Source organism: Clarias gariepinus, chromosome 15, assembly GCF_024256425.1.
Source record: "Clarias gariepinus isolate MV-2021 ecotype Netherlands chromosome 15, CGAR_prim_01v2, whole genome shotgun sequence".
Classification (NCBI taxonomy): Eukaryota; Metazoa; Chordata; class Actinopteri; order Siluriformes; family Clariidae; genus Clarias; species Clarias gariepinus.
In genome coordinates, this window is record NC_071114.1 from 19050231 (window position 1) to 19064616 (window position 14386).

Here is a 14386-nt window from a genome sequence, read left to right on the forward strand (position 1 = left end):
TTGTTTGTGTTTAATAATATTTGATATTTTATTATTCATTTTGTTCAAACAAATGAAATAAAATTTGTTATAATTATAAATAATTAGCAAATGAGTGTTTGTACGTGAGCATATTTATATTAATATATACATTTTGTGTATAACATTGTGCATAGTGCACTATTTTTGTATTAAATTGTGTTTGGAATACGACTGCTGTGATGCCGAAAGTGCATACAATACCTTTTTTTTGTATAAATACATATAAATTGTACTAATAATCTGATTTGATATCAGTATTGACGTACTGTATGTGCAGTAGGCATGTAAAGCGCTAGGTGGCGAAAGTGTAGCGCGACTGTAACGCGTGTATTGGTTTAGATGTCCTTAGTTGTGCCGGTAAAGAAATCGATTGAATGAATAAAAAAAATCAGTAACATTTTATATACTTTACAAGATTTATTTTTAAAAATAAAAACTCTTATTCTCTGGTCAACCTGGAAAAATGTAGTATATATGCAATTATGGAATAAAATGTGTTAGGCGTTACTGAGGCTTTCCGGGTAGTGTTGCGTCTTCGGTGGTCCTAGAAGACTGGGAGCTTATTGGTTGTGTCCTAAAATCTTATGAGTGTCTTTTTGAGTGCACTTTAAAATTTAAGGAGAGGGGATGTGCCTGTGCCTTATTTAGTGCACTATTTTTGTTTTGAACGGTGTTTGGGATACGGCTGCTGTGATGCCGAAAGTGCAGCTGAATAGGCGCTGAAGTGAATCGCCGTTGTTCAACCTCCAAGTGTTCAGACATAAATCGATTAATTTTCATTTTCATCTGCGCGGCTTGTAAATTTGTGACAGTGATTTCTACTCTTCGGTCGCAGATTGAAGAGTTTGAAGTTAAGACATGATCACATCTGCCGGTAAGAAGTAAATAAAACGACAGTTAGCCATGTAATTCATTTAGCTGAGTCACATTAGCCAAGCTAGCTAGCTAAGCGTCTTTAGCGTTAACAGTTCCAGGGTTAGAAGTGACTTTATTGTATGATTGTATATGAGTACTATAATATTGTGAGATAGCAAATGTTGTCTTGCTGGTTTTATTTCAATGCGTTTTAAAAGCAGATATGATTATTTAAGTAGTTATCGAGTAACGTTATAATTAATGTTTGCGCATTAATTATAAAGCGTTGTAATATCACATGTAGTACATCGCTAATTAGTTTATTAAATTCAAGGTTAATTATTTCCAATATAGCCTCAGCAGTTAAGCTGTCTAAAATTGGTTTTTAACTTTTACTATTTATGTTAAGTCGTGCCGCACATCAAATGTTTTCTCAGGATGTTGCTAACAGATGAACAAGATTCAAAAAGTTTCGACATTAGTGCATGCCTCCTTTTATGGCATTAAACCTGACCTCCCCCCCCCCCCCCCCCCCCGACAGAATTATATTTTGACAGATTATATTTTTATCCAGCTGAGATTATAATTGATCTCATTATGGGATGCATGGCTAAGACAAGGTAATATCAAAGAGTTTCAAGACTACTGTAGTTTTGTAACACACCCACAGATGGCAGTGCAAGGCTCCACAGACAGTCACAGGGAGCCCCAACCTTCATAAGTCAGTGTGGATCCAAAAGACATTGTCCTGTACATTGTCTATGTACAACTGGTGCTAGTCTGACCATATGCGTTACCACATCTGCTGTTTCACCATGGACAGCAAGTTTGAACAAAGAGCGAATGTAAAAGCTGTGTAAGGATCGTTGGAGGACAATCATTGTGTGACATAGGGGTTACCTAAGTGTACAGTAGGTAGTGGCTCTAATGAGCAGGTTAAGAGTGAAGACGATCTGGACACGATTCATGATTAATAATCAAAACAAACTGAGGAAATATTAACAGGACGGAATACAATGCACGAGATAAACATCTGTATGGTGTTTAGACAGTGTGATAAGATTGAATCTGGCTAATTTTATCGATTAGGACTGAAATAAGAGACAAAAAAATAACTTCTAGGAATGTACAGTTGCAAAATAAACAAAATGCAAATATATAATAGTTATACAAATATAACTATAAGCAAATATAAAAACGAGGTAAATCTATAAAAGCACATGTATTTGCTCTATTTATTTTAGTACACTTATTTATTGTTCTTTGAGGGTTGATATGGGAAAAACAAAACTCACCGTTTTGACTAAATTATGATTCAAATGATTGTTTTAAGCAATTGGCCATTGAAATGATGATGCCTTTGTTATTGTTAGGGTAGAATATTAGCTGAATACAGTAAATTTTGAATAGGGCACATGAAAATGAGCACAACAGACTCGAGAGCGCAGACGAGTTGCCATGAGCATGGTTTTTAGAAAGGACTGCAAGGTGCTGTGATTTTTGCCCACCAGTGTAGGTTACTCATTTTGGTCTTAAAAAAAAAACTTTTTTTTGTAAAGAAAAAAAAAATGGTATTTGTCCTTTGCATACAAGGTCTCTTATTTTCTTTGTTTTGCTTTATTGTATTTTTAGCTGGAATCATATCCCTCTTGGATGAGGATGAGCCGCAGCTAAAGGTAACAATTCTGCAAAACTTTTTACACAAAACATTGCTCTGAATACAAATTAATGTATTTATACTTTTTCATTTCTTCTTTTTTTGTTCAGTTACATCAGAAATGTGACAGTTAAATCATTTTCTTTGAATTCTATGAGTTTTGTTACAGATTATGCTGTTTATATTACTTGTTTTATTTGCATTTCTGTCCAGGCAGGACAAGATTAATAATGTTTTTATAAACAAAGAAAGATTTAGTTGTTTGCTTTGGTAGCTGACATTTTTCTTTCTTTAAAGGAGTTTGCGCTGCAAAAGCTCAACTCCGTTGTCAATGACTTCTGGGCTGAAATCTCGGAGTCTGTGGATAAAATGTAAGTATTATATTCTTTGGATCTTTTAACGTATTTATTAATCATTTTCCCAAAATCACCCATCATACAGTATTGACACCCCTCTATCCTGTGCCTCATTGAAAAGGGAGAACAGTTTGAGAAACAGTCCATCAATCCAAAGCAAACCCTGTTAAAGATTTAGGGAATTCAGGAAACAGAACTGGGTTTTGGCCTCTAAAAAAGCGGGAGTGTGTCACAAGGAAACGGATGTATTAAAAGACTCCAATGTTGTAGAGAGAGGGGGAGAACAATGTACTTGTTTTTCTTGTCTCAGTGAGGTCCTGTATGAAGACGAGACGTTCCGTAGCAGAGCTTTTGCAGCATTGGTGGCCTCCAAAGTGTTCTACCACCTTGGTGCATTTGAGGAGTCTCTGAACTATGCTTTGGGTGCTGGAGATCTCTTCAATGTCACTGATGACTCTGAATATGTTGAAACGATCATTGGTGAGTTTTTTTCATTATTATTGTTTTGCATGATATACCTTAATACCTTAGTTTAAAAAATATTGTAATATTAATTAACTATTTAAAACAAAGTCCTGGAGTCACAGAGACCAGTACAGTTTGTAATTCCACACTTAAACACAAACACTGAACCAGCTCATCAGTGCAGTGGTATTCTCCTGGCCCACTAGGCGGCACATGACATACACTTTGAAAAACGCTGCTCAATAGCTCCTCTTATTACATGATTGTTTTTCTACATGTCTGTGCCTTCTGTAATGCTAAAGGACTCCTAAAATAGATTTTTAGATTTTGAAACATCTTAAACTCTCATACATCACTGCATTGTTATAGTAAGATAAAGTGCAGCTATGAGCAAAAGATACAAAAACACACTTTAATTTGTATGTTGACAAGGTCATCACTGAAGAAACTGATTGACCATACAACTGCATGAAACTGCAACAGCACTAACATTGATATTTTATCAGTTTTTTATCAATGTTTGTCTTTCTTGATGCCAATTTCTCACTTTCTCTTTATATTGTAGGCTGGTATACAACCTAGAATTGGTCTCCCACTAAAATTCTTTTTCTCTCTCTCTGACTTTTTTTCCCCATTATTTTAACTTTCTTTATAACCTGCTTTCTCATATTGAAATTACAAAAATGCCATATTTTGTTTTCCCCATTACATCCTAAGCTAGACCATGTGTTTATAAAATTTTTTGACACGATTTTAAATGTTAGATTTTTCATTTCCCAACAGCAAAATGTATTGATCACTACACAAAGCTGCGTGTGGAGAATGCAGAGCTTCCCGAGGATGAAGAGAAAAAGACCATCGATCCTCGTCTAGAGGGCATTGTTAATAAAATGTTCCAGCGATGCCTAGATGATCACAAGTACAAGCAGGCCATTGGGATTGCCCTGGAGACCAGGCGCCTGGACGTGTTTGAGAAAACCATCCTTGAATCGGTAAAGTTAAAGCTATTTTTACCAGTTTTAAAGGGCAATCCCAATACACTATTCAACATCTTGGAGTTTTATATTCTGTAATAAAAAATAATAATAATATATTATTGTAGTGTAATGATTTTTGAATATATATATTTGTATATCACCCCTTCCTGATTTCTTATTCTTTTGCATGTTTGTCACACTTAAATATTTCTGCTCATCAAAAACCGTTAACTATTATTCAAAGATAACATAATTGAACACAAAATGCAGTTTTTAAATAAAGGTTTACGTTATTAAGGGAGAAAAAAAAACCTCCAAACCTACATGGCCCTGTGTGAAAAAGTGATTACCCCCCTTGTTAAAAAATAAGTTAACTGTGGTTTAACACACCTGAGTTCAATTTCTGTAGTCACCCCAGGCCTGATTACTGCCACACCTGTTTCAATCAAGAAATCACTTAAATAGGAGCTACCTGACACAGAGAAGTAGACCAAAAGCACCTCAAAAGCTAGACATTATGCCAAGATCCAAAGAAATTCAGGAACAAATGAGAACAAAAGTAATTGAGATCTATTAGTCTGGTAAAGGTTATAAAGCCATTTCTAAAGCTTTGGGACTCCAGCGAACCACAGTGAGAGCCATTATCCACAAATGGCAAAAACATGGAACAGTGGTGAACCTTCCCAGGAGTGGCCGGCCGACCAAAATTACCCCAAGAGCACAGAGACAACTCATCCGAGAGGCCACAAAAGACCCCAGGACAACATCTAAAGAACTGCAGGCCTCACTTGCCTCAATTAAGGTCAGTGTTCACGACTCCACCATAAGAAAGAGACTGGGCAAAAACGGCCTGCATGGCAGATTTCCAAGGCGCAAACCACTTTTAAGCAAAAAGAACATTAAGGCTCGTCTCAATTTAGCTAAAAAACATCTAAATGATTGCCAAGACTTTTGGGAAAATACCTTTTGGACCGACGAGACAAAAGTTGAACTTTTTGGAAGGTGCGTGTCCCGTTACATCTGGCGTAAAAGTAACACAGCATTTCAGAAAAAGAACATCATACCAACAGTAAAATATGGTGGTGGTAGTGTGATGGTCTGGGGTTGTTTTGCTGCTTCAGGACCTGGAAGGCTTGCTGTGATGGATGGAACCATGAATGTCCGGCCATCTGTTCGTCAACTCAAGCTGAAGCGATCTTGCGTGCTGCAGCAGGACAATGACCCAAAACACACCAGCAAATCCACCACGGAATGGCTGAAGAAAAACAAAATGAAGACTTTGGAGTGGCCTAGTCAAAGTCCTGACCTGAATCCTATTGAGATGTTGTGGCATGACCTTAAAAAGGCGGTTCATGCTAGAAAACTCTCAAATAAAGCTGAATTACAACAATGCTGCAAAGATGAGTGGGCCAAAATTCCTCCAGAGCTCTGTAAAAGATTCATTGCAAGTTATCGCAAATGCTTGATTGCAGTTATTGCTGCTAAGGGTGGCCCAACCAGTTATTAGGTTCAGGGGGCAATTACTTTTTCACACAGGGCCATGTAGGTTTGGATTTTTTTTCTCCCTAAATAATAATAACCATCATTTAAAAACTGCATTTTGTGTTTACTTGTGTTATCTTTGACTAATAGTTAAATGTGTTTGATGATCAGAAACATTTAAGTGTGACAAACATGCAGAAGAATAAGAAATCAGGAAGAGGGCAAATAGTTTTTCACACCACTGTATATTAGGGCTGCAACAACTAATCAATAATTATCGATAATGAAATTCGTTGTCAACGAATGCTATTATCGATTAGTTACTCGCGTTACTGAGGAGCGCGTCCACAAGATGCACAAATACACAAAGATACACACAAATACACAGCCGCTCACGCAATAGAGGTTACAAAAGTATCTGCAGGAAAAAGCGTGTGCCCCAAGTCCTCCAAGGTATGGGAGCAATTTACACTAAACGCCTCTAAGAAGACGGTAACCTGCACGCTATGCAAGACCGAGCTTTAATGGCATGGTAGTACCACAGTCATGCACGAACACTTAAAAAGAAACATGTTGGTAAAAACTGTATCTCTTCATCGTGTAAAAGTTGTATAGTTTAAGTGCTTTTGTTTAAACTGTTTGCTAACTTCAGGACAGCCGCGCTAGATCTGTTCACTTGCTACTCGCTAGCATCACATTGCGCAATCATCTCATAAGCAATAGTGATTAGTTAAACGGTGCTACTTTAGATTAACGTAAATTACACGGTGTAAATAACAGTAGAATATTACATTTAGTGATTGTTGTGGTTTTTAGCGAATGCAAATAACAGTACATTTGTGACTATTAGCTTTTTGCATTTCTACATTTTTTTTTTATAGTCCACTACAAAGTTAACTTGTTAACTAGCAAATCTGTTTTCAAACGTAATTTACTGTGGTTTTACTTATGCATATATCATTTTATTATGCAAAAATTACATTTTAACTGTTTATATCCTAACAACTGAATATGTCGGTGTATTAAAAAAAAAAATATATATATATATTTCATTTAAGGTTTAAAATGTCAAAATTAAAGATCATTAAACTCTATATGTGGCTTTTGCATTTTTTTAAGTTTATTTTATACATGAATAATACTCTGAATTTTTTTTTTATTGTTATAAGCAAAACATCAAATTAAAGAAGCGTTTAGGTTTTATCCGATTAATCGAAGAAGAAAATCACCCAACTAATCGATTATCAAAATAATCGTTAGTTGCAGCCCTAATATATAATGGTGTGTGTGTTGTGCTTTTGTAATAAATTAATCAATAAGTGAGTGTTCTTAAAACTCTGAAATGTTTTTAAAACAAGTTTTCCTTTTTATTGTTATAGCTATAAAGATGAACAAGTCCCATGTTTTGCATCGGTACTACTATTAGAAATACTTTTAAAGAAAGTTAATCAACATCTTCTGAGTAGTCAGAATGCTAATTGTTTTAGCATTGTGACTTGAGAGTTTATGGAGAACGTCGGCTCATGTTTTATTGTTGTCCCTCTGCAGAATGATGTCAGTGGTCTCCTGGCCTACAGCCTGAAGATCTGCATGTCTCTGATGCAGAATAAAAAGTTTCGTAACGAGGTTCTCAGAGTGCTTGTTAAACTCTACATGAACCTGGAAAAGCCTGATTTCATCAATGTTTGCCAGGTAAGACATGCTCCAGAGGCAGGGATGTGAACAGCGCGATGCTACATGTTACTGTATGTTGTTTATGTTCATTCTTGTTCCCGTTGCAGTGCCTCATATTCCTGGATGACCCTCAAGCTGTGAGTGACATTCTGGAAAAGCTGGTGAAGGAGGACAACCTTTTAATGGCTTATCAGATCTGCTTTGATTTGTATGAAAGCGCGAGCCAGCAGTTCCTGTCTTCAGTTATCCAGAACCTTCGCGTTGTCGGCACTCCAATCCCTTCTGTTCCCGGTTCCACCAATACTGGCACCGTGCCAACACAGGACAAAGACAAGTAGGCTTAAAAACATAGACGACTTTTGTTGATGCATGGGAGTGCACATGTGTACTATTTTAATACAACTCCACTGGTTCCAATTTACAGCAGAGTTGCTCACACACTAGGCAAGTTGCGTTGGCTTCTGCAACTTTTTTAAGGCCCCTTTTCTATCAAAGGATTGACAACTTCGATGAGATGATTAAATGCAACTATTCTTTTGAGCATGAAATTACACATTCACCATTGGTCATCAGTAAGCACCGACAGCATAGGGATAATCCAGCTAAAGTGAGGCGTCTGGCTTTCTACTTTCTTCTGGATCTCAACAAATGCAGCCAAATAACTACTTGCTGTTCTCCATATTGTATGCATACTCTGCATATTTTTTGCCAAAACAGAGGAGAGACACTTCCACATTAGACCATCATGACATGCAAATCCAATCTGACCAGAAAAATCTGAATTGAATGATGTCGCTTGTAATGTGAACATAGACAAAGTGTTCTCTCCAAATTTGTTGTCAGCAAGAGTAACATGATGTTCGAACTTGCAATACATCTCTGTCTAGCCTGTCTGTCTTGCAAACCTAATGTAACAGTGCATCTATTTGTCTTATTTTGTTTTACTTCAAGGGTTGTTTTCTATGACTTTGTCCCTAACAAAAGTGAGATTTAAATACAACACCTAAAATACTGTACTACTGTAAACCTTGAATCTGACAAAATAAGATGAATTATGCCTTTAAGATAATTCTTTATGAGGGATTTATCTGTGTCCCACATTATGGGTTAATGAATTTTCTTTTATCTGCTGTTTAATAATTTTATATATTTTTCCCTGATTTAATTTTTTGTTAGTGATGCAATGGAGACAGACGACAAAGCTGGCAGTTCTCCAGCTGGGAAAACTACAGATGTGGTAATTATAATCAACATTAAAGAATTATTACCTTAAAAATAAACTTTAGTGCCAAAACGGCAAGACTGTTAAGAATTCTATATGATGAGCCTCGTTTTAACAACACTGAGTTAAATTTTATTTAAAAAAAATTCTTATTTGGAAACAGTGTTTAGATAAATTGTATATTAAAATATTTAATATTAGATTTAAATTTTTTAAATAATTGTTTTAGAAAATACGATATAACAGCTGAATTTTAACCCAGAGAACAGATTACTCATCGCATGTATACTGTTAAAGCTTATTAATTTTATGTAAATTCAGTTCAACTTTATTTATATAGTGCTTTTAACAATGGAAATTGTTGTAAAGCAGCTTTAAAGAATCAAAAAGAATATTAGAGAAATCAGTATGGATTGTGTGAGAAAATATTTATATGTATGCAAGAATAATGTGGGAGTCAACTGGAGGCAGTAAATTTCGTAAAAATTAAGATAGTTAATTTGAATATGCACCCACGTTTATTGTGTGTATTTATTTATTTTTTAACAGAAGGATGAACCAAAAGACCAGAACTCAAAAATGATCAAGATCCTCAGCGGTGAAATGGCCATCGAGCTTCATCTGCAGTTCCTGATTAGAAACAACAACACTGATTTAATGATCCTCAAAAACACAAAGGTAGGAATCAATCTTTACATAAAGAATACAGTGGAACCTTGCATTACAAAAATAATTCGCTTTCCGAAAGCGGGCTCGTATTTCAAAACACTTCTAAACCAAATTGAATTTTCTCATAAAAAATAATGGAAACCTAAATTATTTGTTTCACAGCCCCCAAAAAATAAATACATAAAAATAATGAATACAAAATATGCAAGTAAAAATAAAGAAAATTAACCTGCACTTTACCTTTAAAAAAAAAAAAAGTAAAAATAAATGTCGACAGATAAGTGTTGGTTTGTGCGTTCGCGAGTGCATGCGTGAAGCTAAAGTAAGAAGCCCCTCCTCTCTCCCCCTTCTCGTCCTACACAGTTACCCTTCCTCCACTCTTTTCACACACAATGGAAACACTGTTTTATCTAAAAAAAAAAATAAACAAACGGAATCACTGCTGTAAAGTAAAAATAAAACAAATTAATCTGCACTTTACCTTTGAAAAGAAACGCGACAGCAGTGTTTCTGTGAGCAGAGAAAGAAAGAGTGTATATGTGTGTGTCTGTCTGTGAAGGTGAAAGTAGGAGGTGTGTGTGTGGGGTACGGTGTCCAATGACGTGCAGGCTGATGAAAAGAAAATTGACCTTTAACCTTAAATAAGACTTGCTTTTGCTTTACACACGCGCTGTATACGCATGCATACAGACACAAAATTAAATATTTTATGCACACACACGTGGTCACAGTGTTGTAGTAAACAGTACACGCGTGCACGGAAGTTGATTATACCAGTAAAAGATGCGCACTAAGACCCAGCAGGGCAGATGATTATCCACAATTTTGCAGCACAAGAGAGAAAACCTGTTGGCTCAGTTGTGATCAAGTGATGCTTGGCGTCATGACAAGAAGTGCATGCGTAATACATGATACTTGGTACGGGTAAACCAAGACTTGTTCGTTTTCCAAGTCAAAATTTATTACATATCTTTGCTCGTCTTGCGGAACACTCACAAATCGTGTTTCAAGCAGTCCGAGGTTTCACTGTATCGTGGTTTTGGTATTTTACTGCAATTATGCATTAAATTATCGTCCTTTATTTCATTTGTAATAGACATGATGGACACACGTTGCTGACTTGTATCTAATTTTCAAAGAAATTTTTTTTATATCAACTTTATTTTTATTTTTTATGCAAAAATTTCTTTGAAGTCAGTTGGATTAACTTTAACGGGCATGTTTGTGATTTTAGGATGCGGTACGAAATTCTGTGTGCCACACAGCGACAGTTATAGCAAACTCCTTCATGCATACAGGAACCACAAGTGATCAGTTTCTCAGGTAAAAGTCGTGTGTTTGTATGTCTGCGCGCATGTATGTGTATTACACATGGGGGTGTTACAGAACAACATTAATCATACTTATAAACTTTGTGCTACATTGTATATTATATTCCTTTATCGGTGTAGTTATGGAATTTGGTTTGAGTCTGATGAATCTTCTATGAGGACTTTGACACTCTTAAGTAATTTGGTACATGTTGGTGAAACTGGATGTTCATGGTTAAGAAAAATTTTAATCGTTCTATTTTCTTGTCCTTGACTTTAGATAATTTTTTTGACCATGCCTGATGAGAGAATTAATTAATAATCATAGTAACAATAATGATGTACATATTACAACAATGGCTATTTTTACATTTGGTTTAGGATTTAAAACAGTGATGCACATTTTCAGTCTACAGATAACTGCTTTATAATGTTTGATTAGTTATGTAACATTGTTTTATATGTTGTAGAGAAAATCTGGAGTGGCTTGCAAGAGCCACAAACTGGGCAAAGTTCACAGCCACAGCAAGTCTGGGTGTCATTCACAAAGTAAACAATATTTTTTCTTGAAAAAAAAAAATTTAATTAACATTGATATATTTCTGTGACAGAAGGTCAAAACATGAGATGTTTTCTTTCAGGGACATGAAAAGGAAGCCCTGCAGCTGATGGCTACATACCTGCCAAAAGACACGTCACCAGGCTCCGCCTACCAGGAAGGAGGAGGCCTTTATGCACTCGGACTAATTCACGCCAACCATGGGGGGGATATTATCGATTATCTCCTCAGTCAGCTAAAGAATGCTAGCAATGATGTGAGTTCCTGAAACACATCACTACAGTGTTTAATTAAAAACTGTTTTTTGTTTTGTTTTTTTTCTAGCTGGGTTAGTTCTGTTAATTTGTTTGTTTGGTATTACTCCCTCTAATACAGATTGTACGTCATGGCGGAGCTCTGGGTCTCGGCTTAGCAGCTCTTGGTACGGCTCGACAGGATGTTTATGAACTTCTTAAATCAAACCTCTACCAGGATGATGCAGTCACGGGTAAATAAGTATCTCTTTCCTATTTCATTAATGGTAATTTTTTTGGGGTGGTCAAGTGAATGATCTTTTATTTTTATTTGTTTCTTTCTCTGTACCTTTATATTTAATTATTTAATTGCTTTTTCCATCTTTTTTTTTATTACTTTTTTTTTTTTCTTGTTTAGACATATTATTGTGTATATGTTTCTGAGACATAACCAGGTAACTGTGTGTGCCTTGTTTGTGTTTTGTAGGAGAGGCTGCAGGTCTGGCACTAGGTCTGGTCATGCTGGGCTCTAAATCGGCTCAGGCTATCGAGGACATGGTGGGTTATGCTCAGGAGACACAGCATGAGAAAATCCTGCGTGGCCTGGCGGTGGGCATTGCCCTGGTCATGTATGGCAGAATGGAGGAGGCGGATGCGCTCATTGAGAGTCTCTGCAGGGACAAAGTGAGGGCATATTGTTAAGGCTTTTGAAATTTCATCACTGGTCAAAGCAATAATGGGAAACCCTGTTTACAGTGACAGCACTGCTTTGTCTTTTATTTTGCACTATGACCCTGGAGACCAGACATATTATTTTCCCCCTGCTGTATTTATATAGATGGATGAGGTGGTGATAAAAACTAACTTGACTTGTGTTTGGCATGAAGCTGAAGCTCTGTTTTGTTTCACTGCCCGCGTAGGACCCAATTCTGCGACGTTCTGGAATGTACACAGTCGGGATGGCTTACTGTGGCTCAGGAAACAACAAGGCCATTCGACGCCTGCTGCATGTGGCGGTATGTCTGTCTCTCTCACACTGTCTCTTTTTCTCTCTCCCGCTCTCTCTCGTACTCACCAGAACTTCCCCGTGTACTCAAAGTGATATATAAGTGGTTTAATAAGGATAGTTAAAGATAAAAATAGTTAGGAGTTATTTAGAAAGTTTAAAACAAGTGGGCAAGTTGTTTCTTGTAACGGTAAGGTCTCAGTAAAAGGAACCAGACAATTTTATTTGAGTTTAGTTTAATTTATTTATTTAAAAGCATCTACTTATTCTGTCCATAAAATGTTCTGCACATTTTATGAATATTGAAAGCAATAACTGGATGATATTGCTGAATTCCTAGAACAGAAATGTGGGAATTAATATTTAATTCAATTCATTGATCGACAGTTCATAATATGTATACTGTCTTGTTAACAAGTCCAGGTTTAATACTTTAGTATATATTTTGTTGTTCTGCAGGTGGCGCCATTGTGTTTGTGTTTAGTTCTTTGTGTTTATTTTCTTTTAGGTCTGGTTACTAAATCTAAAATTGTTTTTGATTTGAGTTGGCTAAAGTTAAGAGTTAGACTTGGTTGCTGGATGTGGGTGTTAGGGCTATTTATTTTGCTCTATCTAGAGATTGAGAATCTTAAAAAAGAATCTATGGGATCAAAGTAAACCAGAATGAGAGACAAGGTATATAGAAATTAGTTAGGAGGTGTGATGAACTGAGGACACATTTAAAGGTCCAAAATATAGTAACTACTTTTTAACAAACTGCCAGATGATGGCATATATAGACTAAAATGATTTTTTTCTGAGAATCAGCAGTAGTATTTACCTGAAATACATGTTCAGAAGTCAGTACCCCCTCTTAAAAATTTTTGTGTAAAAAAAAAAATAATAATAATAATAATAATAAACTAAAAAATGTGATCATAGTGGCTCTCAGTATTGTGCAATTAAAACCTCAGATAAACAGCATTAAATAATTTTTATTCAATGTGCAGTTTATTACTGCTTCCACCGGATTTATCAGGGTTAGTTGCAGCTAGGTAACGGGAGGGTTGCGTCAGAAAGGGCGTCTGGCGTAAAAGCCGTGCCAAGCTTTTATATGTGGGCCGGATAGTCAACAAAGTGAAGTTGTTTGGCCTTAATATCCTGCGCCATGTTTAGCAAAAACCGAACAGCATTTTAGTAGAAACACTTCATCCCCACTGTCAAGCACGTTGGTGGAGGGGTGATGATTTAGGCTTGTTTTTGCAGCTACAGTACCTTGCAGTCATTGAATTGACCATGAACAACTATTAACACTTCAGTATTTTAAATCAATTTCAGTTAAAATTTTATTTGTCACATACACAGCCATACAAAGTATGGTATGCAATGAAATGCTTATAGCGGCAAATGTGAGGCCATCTGTCCAACAGCTAAAGCTTGGTTGAAATTGAGTCATGCGACAGGAAAATATTCTGAAGCATACCAGTAAATCTACATCAGAATGGCTATAAAATCTAAGAATCAGGGTTTTGGAATGGCCTAGTCAAAGTCCAGACCACAATCCAACTGAAATGCTGTAGTGGTACCTTCAGAGAGCTGTGCTTAAGCGAATTCCCTAAAACCTTAATGAACTGAAGCAATGTTGTAAAGGGGAATGGACAAAATCCTTCCACAATTATGTGAGAGACTGATAAATTCATACAGGAAACAGTTATTTCAACTTGTAGCTACTAAAGGTGGATATACAGGTTACTGAATCAACAGGGTACTTAGTAATGCCCACATACTCTTCATTTTTGTTAATTAAATAATGGCACTTTGAAACCCTTGCAGAGACCCGCTATGATTAGATGATTATGATGTTTTTACACAACAACAAAAAACTGCATTGAATGAGGTGGTAGTAACTTTCAAACATGAC

The 14386-nt window shown here is 36.1% G+C and overlaps 1 protein-coding gene across 1 annotated transcript in view; it reads left to right on the forward strand.

The window, feature by feature from the left end:
* Positions 1-700: 700 nt before the first annotated feature.
* Positions 701-14386, forward strand: part of psmd1 (proteasome 26S subunit, non-ATPase 1) — a 44396-nt gene continuing 30710 nt past the window's right edge. The window contains exons 1-15 of the mRNA XM_053513007.1: positions 701-895; positions 2509-2552; positions 2831-2904; positions 3200-3369; positions 4138-4346; positions 7362-7505; positions 7595-7821; positions 8664-8724; positions 9259-9387; positions 10613-10701; positions 11159-11237; positions 11330-11503; positions 11623-11734; positions 11968-12164; positions 12401-12496. Coding sequence (XP_053368982.1) covers positions 880-895; positions 2509-2552; positions 2831-2904; positions 3200-3369; positions 4138-4346; positions 7362-7505; positions 7595-7821; positions 8664-8724; positions 9259-9387; positions 10613-10701; positions 11159-11237; positions 11330-11503; positions 11623-11734; positions 11968-12164; positions 12401-12496 — 1821 coding nt within the window. The 5' untranslated portion in view covers positions 701-879. The remainder of the gene's footprint in view (positions 896-2508; positions 2553-2830; positions 2905-3199; positions 3370-4137; positions 4347-7361; positions 7506-7594; positions 7822-8663; positions 8725-9258; positions 9388-10612; positions 10702-11158; positions 11238-11329; positions 11504-11622; positions 11735-11967; positions 12165-12400; positions 12497-14386) is intronic.